The 13782-nt window shown below is 32.4% G+C and overlaps 1 protein-coding gene across 1 annotated transcript in view; it reads left to right on the top strand.

Annotated features, from left to right (window-relative positions):
• Positions 1 to 13782, top strand: part of LOC118191363 (neural cell adhesion molecule 2-like) — a 199398-nt gene that overhangs the window by 38886 nt on the left and 146730 nt on the right. Inside the window, exon 3 of the mRNA XM_035362168.2 lies at positions 13595 to 13705. Within this exon, the coding sequence (XP_035218059.2) occupies positions 13595 to 13705 (111 nt within the window). The remainder of the gene's footprint in view (positions 1 to 13594; positions 13706 to 13782) is intronic.

The following is a 13782-nucleotide window of genomic DNA, read 5'->3' as shown; positions in this document are numbered from 1 at the left end:
TGTGAAAAAACAACATTACCTAGAGCCATCAAATTTTCAATCCTCCACCTCCAATATGGTCATCTGGAAGCGCAAATTTGGAATGTGTTTTATTATCTATTTCATATTTTGTAAAACGTTAACGAATTTTCTATTAACAAACTCAACAATTTCAAAGTGAGGAATGGCAACACTGTACGGAGCGGGGGAGAAAATCGACTCCAGCTCGCGAGACTTTGCATCAGAAATTCTAAAGATATGCTCTTTTTAAATTATTTTGTAATATTGCTCTTGAATTGAATTTTATGGTTTAAGTGCGAAGAGCATGATATTTAATAAATACGGGTAAGACGCGAAACGTTAAAAAAAGTCCTTTTGGGCGTAATATAAAATCTGAAAGCTTTCTGATTTTTTATTTACTTTTATAGTCGATAGTTTTTAATAACGGTGGCCCCCGTTGTAATACGGTGTTAATTAGATATATTATACAACGTATATTATTCGAAAAACTCTTAAACGTTGCTTGTTAAAGGGCTTAAAATATTCATTACCTTATGATCTCAATAGAGTGATGATGCATTTGTAAATCATAGTTTTATGGAAACATAAGCCAATATAAAAAGTAAATTTGATTGCGTCGCAAATATAGACGTTTTTTTTTAAATCTTAGGACTGCAAGAAGATATTTTTTCTAAATTCTCTGTGCTAATGTAAAATACACTAACTTAATAAAAGCTTAGGGTATTTTTATGAAGTATGTTTATTATAATTATTTGAAGAAAGATTCAATTTAAATAAAATCTAAATCTGATGCACATCTATGTATAAAATATAAGAATAACTTATGCAGACAAACCAATACCAAAAATAAATTTAATAAATGATAGGAAGTATTTATTTATTTGAAATAATATAAAACCGCACGCAAGGAACATCAAAGTTAAAATATGATAGTGATCCTCCAAGAGAGAACTCTTGGGAAACTCTCCATTATACAAGGAGTGGAGCGAAAAGCAAAATTTATTAAGTTTTGAATTCGAGCCAAATAAATTCATTTTTATCTTCTATACAGCTCTCAAAGAGTAAATAGATAACAAATGCGAAATTATTGATTTTAAGACTATTTTTGCTTGCTAAATTAGAGTACAGGAAATTGAAAATTGGCTGACTTTTTAGATTTCCATATATGTAATCACACAACATTGCAAAACGATTTTATTAGCTCTGTTTAAATAAAGCTTGAACTATATATGAATTTATTGAGATCTGAGACTATATCTGGAATGTATTTTTATTTTGTCGTATTCGGTATTATAATATCATTGCAGTAACGTATACACATGGCGAATGCTTTTATAATTTTCTAAGTGTCTTCCACGAAATTTTTATGTATTCATAAGACTTCAAAAGATCCTAGGATTAAACTAGTCTTTTAGCCGAAACACTTTTCAAAGACGGAAAAATGTATCCATTCGATATAAAAACTTGGAATGTAATTCACCCTCCTCACTGCGATTTCGTTTCCCGTCAGTGACAAGAAATTTGAAGGATGTAAATTAAGATGATAACTATTAAATAAAAGATTAATTATAAATAATTAGATAAACAAACTATTTAATATCAAGTCAAAAAGTATTTATGAGTTAGGAGAAAGTTCAATATAAATTTGCAAAAATTGACAGCAGAATGGTTTGAAAATTAAATGTGCTCTTACTACCACTAGAACAGTAAAATAATAAAAAAGTATACCTCAATATTCTAATAACAGTTCAACATATTTCAGTTTCTTTCAAGCTAGTGTTAGAGTTTATGTGGTAGACTCGAAGTTAATTTCCGTTGCTGCCGCTGTCTCGAAGTGAGATCTGTTAAGGTTGGGAAGTGCTGCATCACTTATGCTTCATTATCCTTCAAGGTAGAAAATGGTGTTGAGGATCGAACTAAGATCTACGCCTTAGCAGCCAAATAGCGCAAAATCGATGGAAAAGTGCACTTCACCTTTCAATGACAATATTCGGATTTATTTCCTGTTTCAAAAGCTGACTGGTCACTGTGTGGCTCTAGTGAATAGTTTGTTTACTAATAATACAGAGGCTATTAACACATTTTGGATCAATTTTGGGGCCGTTTAATTAATATTTTAAACGTAAAAACTATTTTTGAGTGTTCATTCTAGTAGACGTTTTCCTGGCTTATAAGTGTGCATCGTGATTTCCATGGTAAAAGGCTTTTCATTAATTTTCCAGTGCTACTGAATTCCTCTTTCACTACTTTACAGAATCTATCAGCCGCGGTGAGCTTAAGCTAGAAAGAGCTTTTTTCAAGAGACCAAAGGCACAATAGTCCTTAAATGGAACATCGGCGGTCTTCATTTTCTCAAAGTATGCAATGATGTAATGATACTTTTCGAAGTATAGGTTGTTGCTTTAATTTTGATGAAGTTTCACTATTTGGAAATCACTAAGGTAAAAAAATGGAATTTCCTCTGCAAATACCGGACATAAAAAAACTTTCTTTTCATAGTACAGTGAGTTCACTTTAACGTGTTGTTACACTCTTCTTATTTTCAAATTCCCATTGAAAGAGGATTCTGCAACAATCATAAACCCTACCAAAAATATCTTTGCATTGTCGGAACCAAGTTTGTATATCTTTTCCTTTCGTTTTCGATAATAAACAGACATTTCTTTTGTTGCTGTCATTTAGGTAAATCTATGCTTCATCAAAAGTCACAATGTATTTCCATTTATCTCCTTCATATAGGATTCTACTAAATGTTTTGCGTTGAGTCTATAGGTCTCGACAAAAGCTAAAGGATATGTTTTTTAGCATTTAAAATTGGTAAATCTCGGTTTATTATTTTATTAGTCCAAAGGGATTTCAGTCCCGAAGGACTATTGCTTTCGTTTTGGCATTTTGCGTCGGACTCATAAACGTCGGTTCACTTTTCAAACTGTTGCCACAAAATGTTAGAGTCCTGCATTATATTTGGAGAAATTAAATAATGAAAAATCTGCATAAATGATTGTCTATTTCTCGCACTGTGATAAAACAATGGTACATAGAGCCATCGAATTTTGAATGACGAAATCCTGCTGCGAATATGGGCATCTGAAATCCCAAATTTGGAATTTGTTTTATTATAGATTTTATATTTTGTAAAACTTTAACGAATTTTTGATTTACAAACTCAATGCTTTAAAAGCGAGAAATGGCAACGTTATATAGAAAAAAAAAACTTTTATCTCCAGCTCGCGAGACTGTGTATATCGGAAATTCTAAAGATATGCTTAATTTAACATTATTTTGCGATATTGCTCTTGAACTGAATTTTATGGTTTAAGTGCAAAGAACATGATATTTAATAAATAAAGGTAACACTCAAAACGTTAAAAAAACGCCTCTTTGGACGTAATTTAAAATCTGAAAAATTTCAGATTTTTAGTCCAGGGATTTGAATCCCGAAGGACTATTAGTTTCGTTTTGGCATTTTGCGTCGGACTCATAAATGTCGGTTCACTTTTCAAACTGTTGCCACAAAATGTTAGAGTCCTGCATTATATTTGAAGAAATTAAATAATGAAAAATCTGCATAAATGTATGTATATTTCTCGTATTGTGATAAAACAACGGTACATAGAGTCATCGAATTTTGAATAACGTAATCCTCCAACGAATATGAGCATGTGGAAGACCAAATTTGAAATTTGAAATTTGTTTCATGATCGATTTTCTATTTTTTAAAACTTTGACGAATTTTTGATTAACAAACTCAAGGATTTCAAAGCGAGCAATGGCAACGTTGTGGAGAAAAAATATTTTTATCTCCAGCGCGTGAGTCTCTGTATCGGAAATTCTAAAGATATGCTCGTTTTAAAACTATTTTGCGATATTGCTGTTGCACTGGATCTTATGGTTTAAGTGCGAGGAACATGATATTTAATAAAGGTAACACACAAAATGTTAAAAAACGCCCCTTTGGACGTAATTCAAAATCTGAAACATTTCAGATTTTTTTTTTAAACTTTTTTATTTATATTTTTACTACAGGTGTACCTGACAATTTATTTCAGCCTTGGCGGGTTTTCTCTTCTTACCAAGGATTTAACTTTAAACATTAGAAACAACACGTGCCTTTTACTGAGCATAGGCTTGGAGCATAGTTTCTATGTAGAAGTAATGATTGGGGTTTTTTTCATTTCCGATTAATGATGTTTCTTTTTTTTTTTTTTTTTTTGAACTTTAAAATTTTAATACCATGCATGTTGCAACCTTTTTGAATTATGGCAACCGAATATTTCTTTTCGGAAACCACAAAAGAATTTCCTTAAATCCATAGCTTATTTACACGCTACAATTTGAAAGAAAAATAAAATTAAGCCTAGCAAATGATATTACTCATTTCAATTAATAAACTGTTATTAGAATTTTTTATTTGAAAGCATTTCCTTTCTTTAATTCTTTATCGAAATTGTACTAATTATGTGCAAACACCCCCTATATATATCGCCTAGTACATCCCAACAACATTTTTGTTAAATATGCCGTCAGGATATATATAAATCACTTAAATACAGCTATCGGGTAAATGAAAAGGATTTCCTGAGATAATTAAAATTCAAAACAATGAAATTTCCCTAAACTTGCTTTCCCTACTCTACTCTTGTTGTAAGCAATTATAATATTATAAAATTGATGACAACAGGTACATGATTTTATTCATTCTTTCTCTAAAAAACATATATATTTTGTCAAAAAATTGACATGTGGTAGTGTCATTCAGGTTTTAGTCATACTGAGCCAGGTCGGTCTTTATGACTGTATCTCTCATATCTTTCAGTATCTTGTAGGCGCAATAGAGACAAAATATAATAAAAATACAATGTAAAATATTTCTTGTGAAAGAATTTCGAATTGTTGAAAGTAATTATACATAAATCTTATGAGTTTTAACTGCAACAAACTGCAGTATACATGCTTGAGCAGCATGAGGGACCAGTACGTTTGCATTTGCTTCAATTTTACTTTTTTTTTTTTTTTTTTTTTTTTTTTTTTTTTAACGTAGGTTACTGGGCTGATGTAAAGATACTAGTGTAGGTATTGATAATTACTATGTGACGCAATAAAAACTGGAGAATTATAATATTTTCATACAATTTCTCTCTTTAACCTTTTCCCGTGGGGTTTAGGGAACACATTTTTATGTATTAGTGTTATTTAGTCAGCTATTTTCACAAGCAGGAGCAGAAAAACAAATCAATGGCGTCTTACACTTTCTACACCATACTCAGTAAAGTAACTTTCAAATCACCTTAATTTACTAAAATTTCTCAAGATACATTTATGTATTGAACGCTCAGAATATATATATCTTAGCCCACTGGGAAATGTTAATATGATGTAAAACTTCTCAAGTATTCAATTTAGATCACATACATAAATAACATATGCATCGTATTAAAGCTAATTTAAATCATACTGTGAAATTCGGGTTTTGCAAATTGGAACTCTATACAATAATAACCAGATTCCTTGAACACTGCTGCTGTTAGAAGAATGAGTTATAATTTTTGTTACTTGAATACTTTTATTTGCTCTTAAGCGATGAAGTTTCATGTTTTAATAACGTGCTTAAAATTAGGTGGAGTTAAAAATATTAAGAAAACAGAACTTAATATCCATGGGAAAACATTGGTTGAGAGAAAACATCCATGAGAAAACATGCTGTAAACATTGGTTGTTAAAATATTTCCCGCAATTAATTTGAGTAGAACAGCACTTACAACCAACTTCATGTATATCTAACCAGATGTACATGCAAGTCCAAGAGCTAACTTAATTTATCCTTTACATGTTTATACATTGAATATATTTTAAAATTTAAACAGCATTCTTGAAGCATACTGTATTTGCTTCTGTCAAAAGCTCGAAACTTTCTTTTATGATATTCTTTCAAAAAAGAATACATTTCTTCTTGACAAAACTCTCGGCAAACAAAGCATTGCCGGAATGCCGCGTATCATCATTTCACAAAGAACTGCGACTTGGTACTCTTTATTATTCACAAACACGTTTCATTTGTCGGTTAACATTTAACCCTCCTAGAATCGAAAATTAGCATAATTCCTGGCAGAGAAACTTCAAGCATAATGAATACATAACAACGGAGGAACGTTTGCTTTATGATCACGTGCGCCCTTTTAGCGCAACCTCCCCTCCACATATAGCCCCCAGGTTTTTGGCGGATATTTATTTCAACGCCGGAGCCTCGAGTCCTGTTTGTTTCGCCTCTCGTTACAGATTTTTGATCTATGCATCAGGGGAGTTATTTAACAAGTTTACATTGACGGAAGTTGTTGTGTAAGCGGTTGTTTGAGAAGTTGCGAGAATGTTTGTTAAGAAGAAAGACGGATGGTTTCTCGCAGTTATCTGAAGACAAACGTGGATAAAACTTGTTTAAAAATGCGCATCAAAGGTACGCATTGACATCACTAGCAAGTTCCAAAATAACTGAATACTAGTTGCGATTCTTTATTTTTCTCAGCTTATGAAACTTACAAAAAATATGATCCATTATTCAGCAGAATACATAAAATCTTACGAAAGATAGCATTCTTTCGCATAGGAAACTAAGCTGTATATAACGGATACATATAGAAGAGAGCTGAGCAAAGTCATATGTATGTATTTACAAAAAAAGCATTGTTTTAACATAAATTTCCAAAGTTAATTTTATTATACCTTTAGATTCTTAGTTGTGCCTGTAGTTTTCAGAAAATATGAATTCAAACCTTGAATTTCTAAATCATTGTATCACGTTATATTTCTTATTTATCTATTTCCATTTTCTGAATCTTTTTAATTCTTTCTAATTCTCATTATCTTTATTTTGTTCTAATTCTAAAACATAACTTTTGTTTCTTATTTCTTTCTTTTTCTAAATTTCTTCATTATTTTATGACTGCACAACGTAAATTAAATTAAATTTTTCATAATTAGCTGAATCTTAAAATCAGTATTTTGCATTTCTCAAAACATTACATATAAATATAATATATGCCTTGCATGCTTTAAAACCTGCCATGTCTCTCTGTTGAAGGCAAATGAAGAGAGGATAGTGCATTGTATTCGATATAGAGAGCACGAATTTGCTAAATTGGATGAAAATACACCGAAGAGCCATTACATTATGACCCCCCTCCATTTATAACAATGAAGTCGCCCTGGAACAACAGAGTGTGCTGCTGATGCTGGAGTGTATAAAGAGGCTATGTTTTTCCAAACATAGTGTGATTAGTGACATAATGGGGGGGGGCTGATTTATCAGACTTCCATAAAGGTCAAACCGTTATGGTTCGGCGGCTGGGAACATCAGTATCCGAAACGGAGCGTTTAGTGGTCTGTTCATGTGCAGTTGTTGTGAGCACATATCGAAAGTGGTGTATGAATGGTGACACGACAAGTTGGGTTCGACCAGCAGTGTACCGTTGATGACGTATTGATTCCAGAGGAGAGCGGAGATTGCTACTCATTGTTCGCCGTGACCGAAGAGGTATAACAGCCGAAATCACCACCACTTACAGCAATGGCGACCCAGGCAGTGTTTCTCAACACAATGTGCAGCGTACCATTGTTCCGTATGGGCCTAAGCAGATGGAGGCCGACGTATGTCCCTGCACTGAGAGAACGACATCGCCAGTTGCGTCTGATATGGGCCAAGAAACATCGAAATTGGACATTAGAAGAATGGGAGAAAGTTGCATGGTCCGACGAATCCGTTGTCCGAATCACGTTTTCACATCGAGGAGCGTCTGCTAATATGGCTGATTTCCAAACGAAACCCTGGGTCTCGGAAGCACAATTGGACGGAGGCAAGCCGGTGACGGGGGAATTATGGTGCGGACAATGTTTTCGTGAATCACATTAGAACCCATAATCCCCATAGAACAATCCCTGACGTCTGTGCGCTACGTGAACATTGTTGCAGACCAAGTTAACCCATTCATGGCAACAGTATTTCCGGCGAGAGAGGGTGTTTACAAACAGGATAATGAACCATGTCATAAGGGTCGAATCGTGAGGGAGTGCGTCGAGAAATATTCCAGTTACTTTCAAGTCATGTCTTGTTCTCCAAATTTACCTGACATTAATCCAATAGAGCATTTGTGGTCCCACTTAGAAAACCATATTCGTGCTGCCCCGCTACCTACTGAAATTGCAGGACCAGTTGGTGAGGGCTTGGTAGTTTATTTACAAGATTTGTTTTTAGGGGTTTTTAGGGGACCCAGTCGCCAAATCCTGGGAGGGGAGGAATCATCATCCACCACCCTTTTAGTTCGGCCGCCACTGTAAAAAACTTTAGGTATTTTTTTAGAAGCAGACAAGATGAAAAATTAGCAACGCCTTCGCCGGGAATCGAACCACGGACCTCTGGAATACCGGCCTAGCGTGCAGACCCACTGCACCACGAGAGCACGCTAGGAAGGCGGGAGAATTACCTTATAACTTTCATAGTTCAGTACAAATTAACCTCTTTCCCTTTTCTTAAAATAGCACATAATATTTCGTTTAAAAAAATCTTGTAAATATGAAATTTTTTCTTTCAAACCATACCTATTTTTTCACAATATCTCATTCTTTGTGTTTTTGCGTAAATTCTCTTAATACAATTTCATAAAATTAAGTATTATTAAACACTAAAGCTGAAAGGTTAATTGGAGGGTACTCCATTATTTTCAGAATATCAAAGATATAGCAGGATTATAATTTGTATATTTCAGATACTGGTGTCCGAGTATGAGCATACTAGATTGTAAAATCCTGATCATGTTTGATTATGCTTTCAGAAAAGCCTCAATTATCCCTTTAGAATTGAGTCACTGTTAAATGAAACTGATTGCATTTATTTATTATTTACTATTAAGTTTTTGTTAAGCAAGTAAGCACACGGAAAGAAAATAATAAAATAAGTAGAACTAATATTTATACGTTACTTACTTCTTTGGCTATTATTCACATACCGATAAATCCCATCCCGTTCTGCTTACATACTGATCAAGCATTTCGAATTTTTTGGCTGTTCTGGAAACTTTTTGCTGCACGTCACTCTGTGAAAGTTACTTCCCTTAAAGAACATAATTGCTTAGAAATCTCTTTAAAAGCAGAAAAATTTATTGATCACTAATAAATAATATAAATGATTAAATTACATATATTAAAGGAGTGAATGCATCAGCGTACACAAATGTATACCTTTTTTTTCTCTCAAAGAAGGTGGGGAAGGGAGCTGTTCTTTATCTCCCATTCTACAAAGATTCAACTTGCAGACTGATTAAACTGAAATCGATTGGCGCGGTCTTTATTCTCCTCTTGTTGACATATTTAAAGCATATTAATACGCGATTCTAGCAAGCAGAGAGGAAACAGATAACTTGAAATTAAAAATTAGATAAAATTTAACAGTAGGTAGTTTTGAGCTCTACCAATCACTAAGATATTTTCTTAATTGGAAAAGATTTCTATCAAATTATAAAAATGATATATAGCAGTGATAACGGTGTAGCAATTTTTGAGAATAAGAAGGAATTATCTAGAATAAATAATTAAAAAAATTATATTCAATAAGTGCATAGAAAAATCTAAATATCACTCTTTCAAAGCGTTATTTTTATGGAAAGACAAAAATTTAAATACTGTTTTAAAATTATCAGTTCTCAAACTCTAGAACATCCACAAATGAATCAACCCGATTATCGGGATAAAAAATAAATAAATAAATAAATAAATAAAATAAAATAAAATAAAAACTTATTGCTCGGTTGTTATGTTGCTATGGTTACAAACATGTTGCTCAAATCAAAAATAGTTTCAATTTGTATCTGCAGGAAATTGTTAGACTAAGGACTGGAACCTGTCTAATTCGCAAATTATGTAAAATTTAAAATTCAATGAAAATTAAAACTGTCATTTTTACACTTACTTTTCGTTCTGCCCATACATAAAATGTGAAAACAGTGAATAGATTTATTATGTTTTAAGTTACCTAAAATATACAATTCACTTTTTCACAAACATTTTTCTTAATTATTTTTCTTTCAACTTCTACAATTAATGTTTTCCTTCCGAATGTAGAGATATGTCATATTAGTATCTGCATATACTGGTAGATTTTTCAAATATTCAAAGTTACTGGACGTTAATATTTTATTAGTGTTCTTTGTTGCTGGGTACGTTGAGAAATAACATGATAATCTGTACAGAACTAGACCGGAAAGGGCTGGCATGTCTTTAAATTTATACAAAATTCAGAAAAGAATAGCAGCGGGAGACTTTAGTTAGTCAAAAATGATTATAATACATTAACCAAATACAGTTTCACTGAGTTTATAACAGATGGGAGGTTTCAGCCATGCGAATACATCCATTATTTTACTCTCGTATACAGCTAATATGAGCACTATTAGCTGACTCAATATATCGAATATTATATGCTCTTTCTGTTTTTAACGTGTCTAAAGGTATTGGTTTCCAGTAAAATCACTGTAAGTATATGAATTATAAATTAGTTTATTTCTATTTCGTGAATGTACCAAATTTTACTAATGTGTGACGTATTAAAACAATTCAGAAAGACTTTGTTGGCGTTTGCTTCTTTCATTTGATAGAAAATTATATTAAATATTTATAAATTTAAGGTTAGTTGGTACACTGAATACGTGTAAAAATTTGCTATGCTCCAGCTATTTTTTATGTTAAGATTTGCAAAAATTATTAATAGGAATTTCTTCTTTTTTGAAATTTACTAATAATTCTACAAGCTAACATTACTAGTAAAGCAATTGCTTCAAACATACTTCATAAGCATCATTCAGAAAGAAGATTAATTAATAACTAACATTTTGCATAATAGTGGTTTTTAGTCTAAATTTGGAAAATTCCTGTACACTTCGATATTTGGCAGTTTGATAACAAAATGTTTCAACTACCTCATACTCGGATTAATTATTAAAAAACAATACTTTATATCGAATAATATACTAAAAAACAGAAAGACTTATGAACTCATATATAAAAAATAAAATAATACATTACAAACTTACGCGTCTTTTAAACTTTATTATTTAGATTACGAAATATTTTTTTAAAATATTGCAATATGCAATCATATATAATTTCAAAATGTACAGTTTCAATTAGCTTTTCTGTGTACACTCAATAAATCAATTAACATCTCGAACGATATGATCTTCTCTTTTTCTAGCCCAAAGGGGTGTTAGCCAAGAAAGGCCGTTGAAACGACATTTTGCGTCGAATTAGTAAAAGCGTTGAAACACTTTTCAAATTGTTGCCGCCAAATATTATTTACCGGTATTATATTAAAAGAAAATAAATACAACCTGCATGAATGTATGTATGTTTCTCGTAAAACAACGGTGCCTAGAAGCATCATATTTCGAATAATGTAGTCTTCCATCCAAATATGGGTACCTGGAAGTCTGAATTTTGAATTCGTTTTATTATCCACTTCATATTTTATATAGCTTTAACGAATGTTTGATTAAAAACTCAACAGTTTCAAAGCGAGGACTAGCAACACTCTATTGAATAAAATATTTTTATCTTCAGCGCGCGAGACTTGTCTGTCGGAAATTCTACAGATGCGTTGATAAGTATTTTTAGCCCAAATGCTCCCGAAACGTGTATGTGCGTGTAAAACGCTATTTTAACTGCATCATTTAATTTTACTGGATTATCTTTTCAGTGGACAAACTGCGGCATAAAAATCATTGTTAAATAAGTCGAATAAATGCACAGTGCCATTAATCATCTGGAAATTGTTCCAGAATGTGTGCTTTCAAATGAGTGATATTTATAATTTCGTGTCCCGAAATTAGGAAATAAAATTTTAACGTTAATATATACCCCAGTTCACGGACATTTCCGAAGCTTTTTAGTACGTGTCAGTCACGCAGTATTGCTCTTGTAAAAGTATTTCCTGTTATACCGAAACCTCTTCAGTAAAACATGGAAGAATGAGAGTTTGAAACGTCATTTTGTAATAAATACCATTGTAATGCTGACAGTTATGAACGATTGAAAGCTAATTTCTAGCCCTTCATACTTTTAGTTATATAACGAAAGAAAAATTAGCAAATGCGAGAAAAAAGGATGCGCATTTACCATGTGCAGTATGGATTGTAATTTTCAGTATACTACGAACCACAATAAGTAAACATTTTTACACATAATTAGTAAACATACGAAACCTGATTTTATCAGAAACTTAGCATTGAAAAGTTTTCGACTCGTAAACCTATTAAAAACAATTTTGAAGGTTTGGTGTTATTAGATGGAAAGTCAAGGTAACCCCATCTTGAAGAATGAGTTAACAACATTGTTTAAGTGACGAAATTTGATGGATTATCAAACGCCGGCTGAGTAAATTAGTAAATGTACTTTTTCTGAAGTTTGTGTAAATAGAATCTATCGATTACAACTGATCTGAACATTCGGCGATTTCAAAAAATGACAATGTTTGACAAAGCAATCTTCCAGCAAAATGCTTCTCGAAAATTTCGTAAAAATCCTTCATATGAAAGATAACAACTGTCAGATTTAGGTTCCTATCCTTACATAGAAGTGTAGAATTAAGCTAGTATCCAAATAATCTAAACTGAACGTAACGGTAATGGAGCATTGTGCTCTTTACAGCTAATACAGAGTTTTGTCTACGCAGTGATTATTTATTGGATATCAGGTTCGTAATATCAACGAAAAGGCACACGTATTACACCAGATGTTTGTTTGCTTGATTAGTTATAATTATTAGGAGCCGGAATTAGAAATCTACACGTTCTGTAATATAACATAGAGGCATTATCAAGGTATGGCAGTGATGAACAATCTGGAGCCCCTATTTCTTGCTTTCTTAGACTTTAATATAATTTTGGGTGATAGTGCGTGCTACGTTTTACAAGAATTGCATCATCAGATAGTATATTGAGACTGAAACGCTGCTTTGTAAGCAATTACGACTAAGATTCTACAACTGGCAGCTGATAAAGTATATATATAGCATACTTGACGTATAACTATTGAACAAGATTTTCCTTACAGCATTTCAAGCTACGAACCTCCTTGCTATGTAAATGGACACTTACGAAACAAACATTCCCTGTTACTACGCTTACCTTTCCAGTATCATACATCATAATAGAATATAACAACTGGACATTTTGCAACCAGTAGAGAAATGTCCTTCTCTACTGGTTACGTCCTTCGTCTATTTACTTCATATATTTAATTTCTTTCTAACTGTGTACGCAGTGAGATGCATCCCGCAAGAGAAGAGGAATAATGATTATGTTTCTTTACATTAGATATAAGTCACGTGATCTATGCAGTTATCTGTCTTGCTGGTTTACATTAGCTTTACATAAGTCACGTATTATCTGAGGCCATTGGTAACAGTTTGTTATTATTTTGAAAAAAGAATCAGGCACCTCATATTAGTATTAAACGTATGATATTATTGTTTTATTAAAATTTCTATGCAGTTTCCTATTTAAAAATTAAAGAAAATATATAAAGAAAGTTTTATAAATAATTCTTTTTACAGTGCCTCCAGGAAAACCAGAGATTAAAGATAGCCTCGGACGAAGTGTGCAAGGTGTAATTCGCACCTACAATGAAGGAGACACTTTGTATCTATTGTGTGAGAGTCAAGGAGGTAGGATATTTCATTTGCATTTAGAGCCGTTGATTAATTATGATAAGCCACGTCATTGCTAATTCATGACATGTACT

This window comes from Stegodyphus dumicola, chromosome 10, assembly GCF_044657685.1.
Source record: "Stegodyphus dumicola isolate Sdum_Otavi_A_Nest chromosome 10, ASM4465768v1".
Lineage (NCBI taxonomy): Eukaryota > Metazoa > Arthropoda > Arachnida > Araneae > Eresidae > Stegodyphus > Stegodyphus dumicola.
This window is presented reverse-complemented; position numbering and strand designations above follow the sequence as displayed.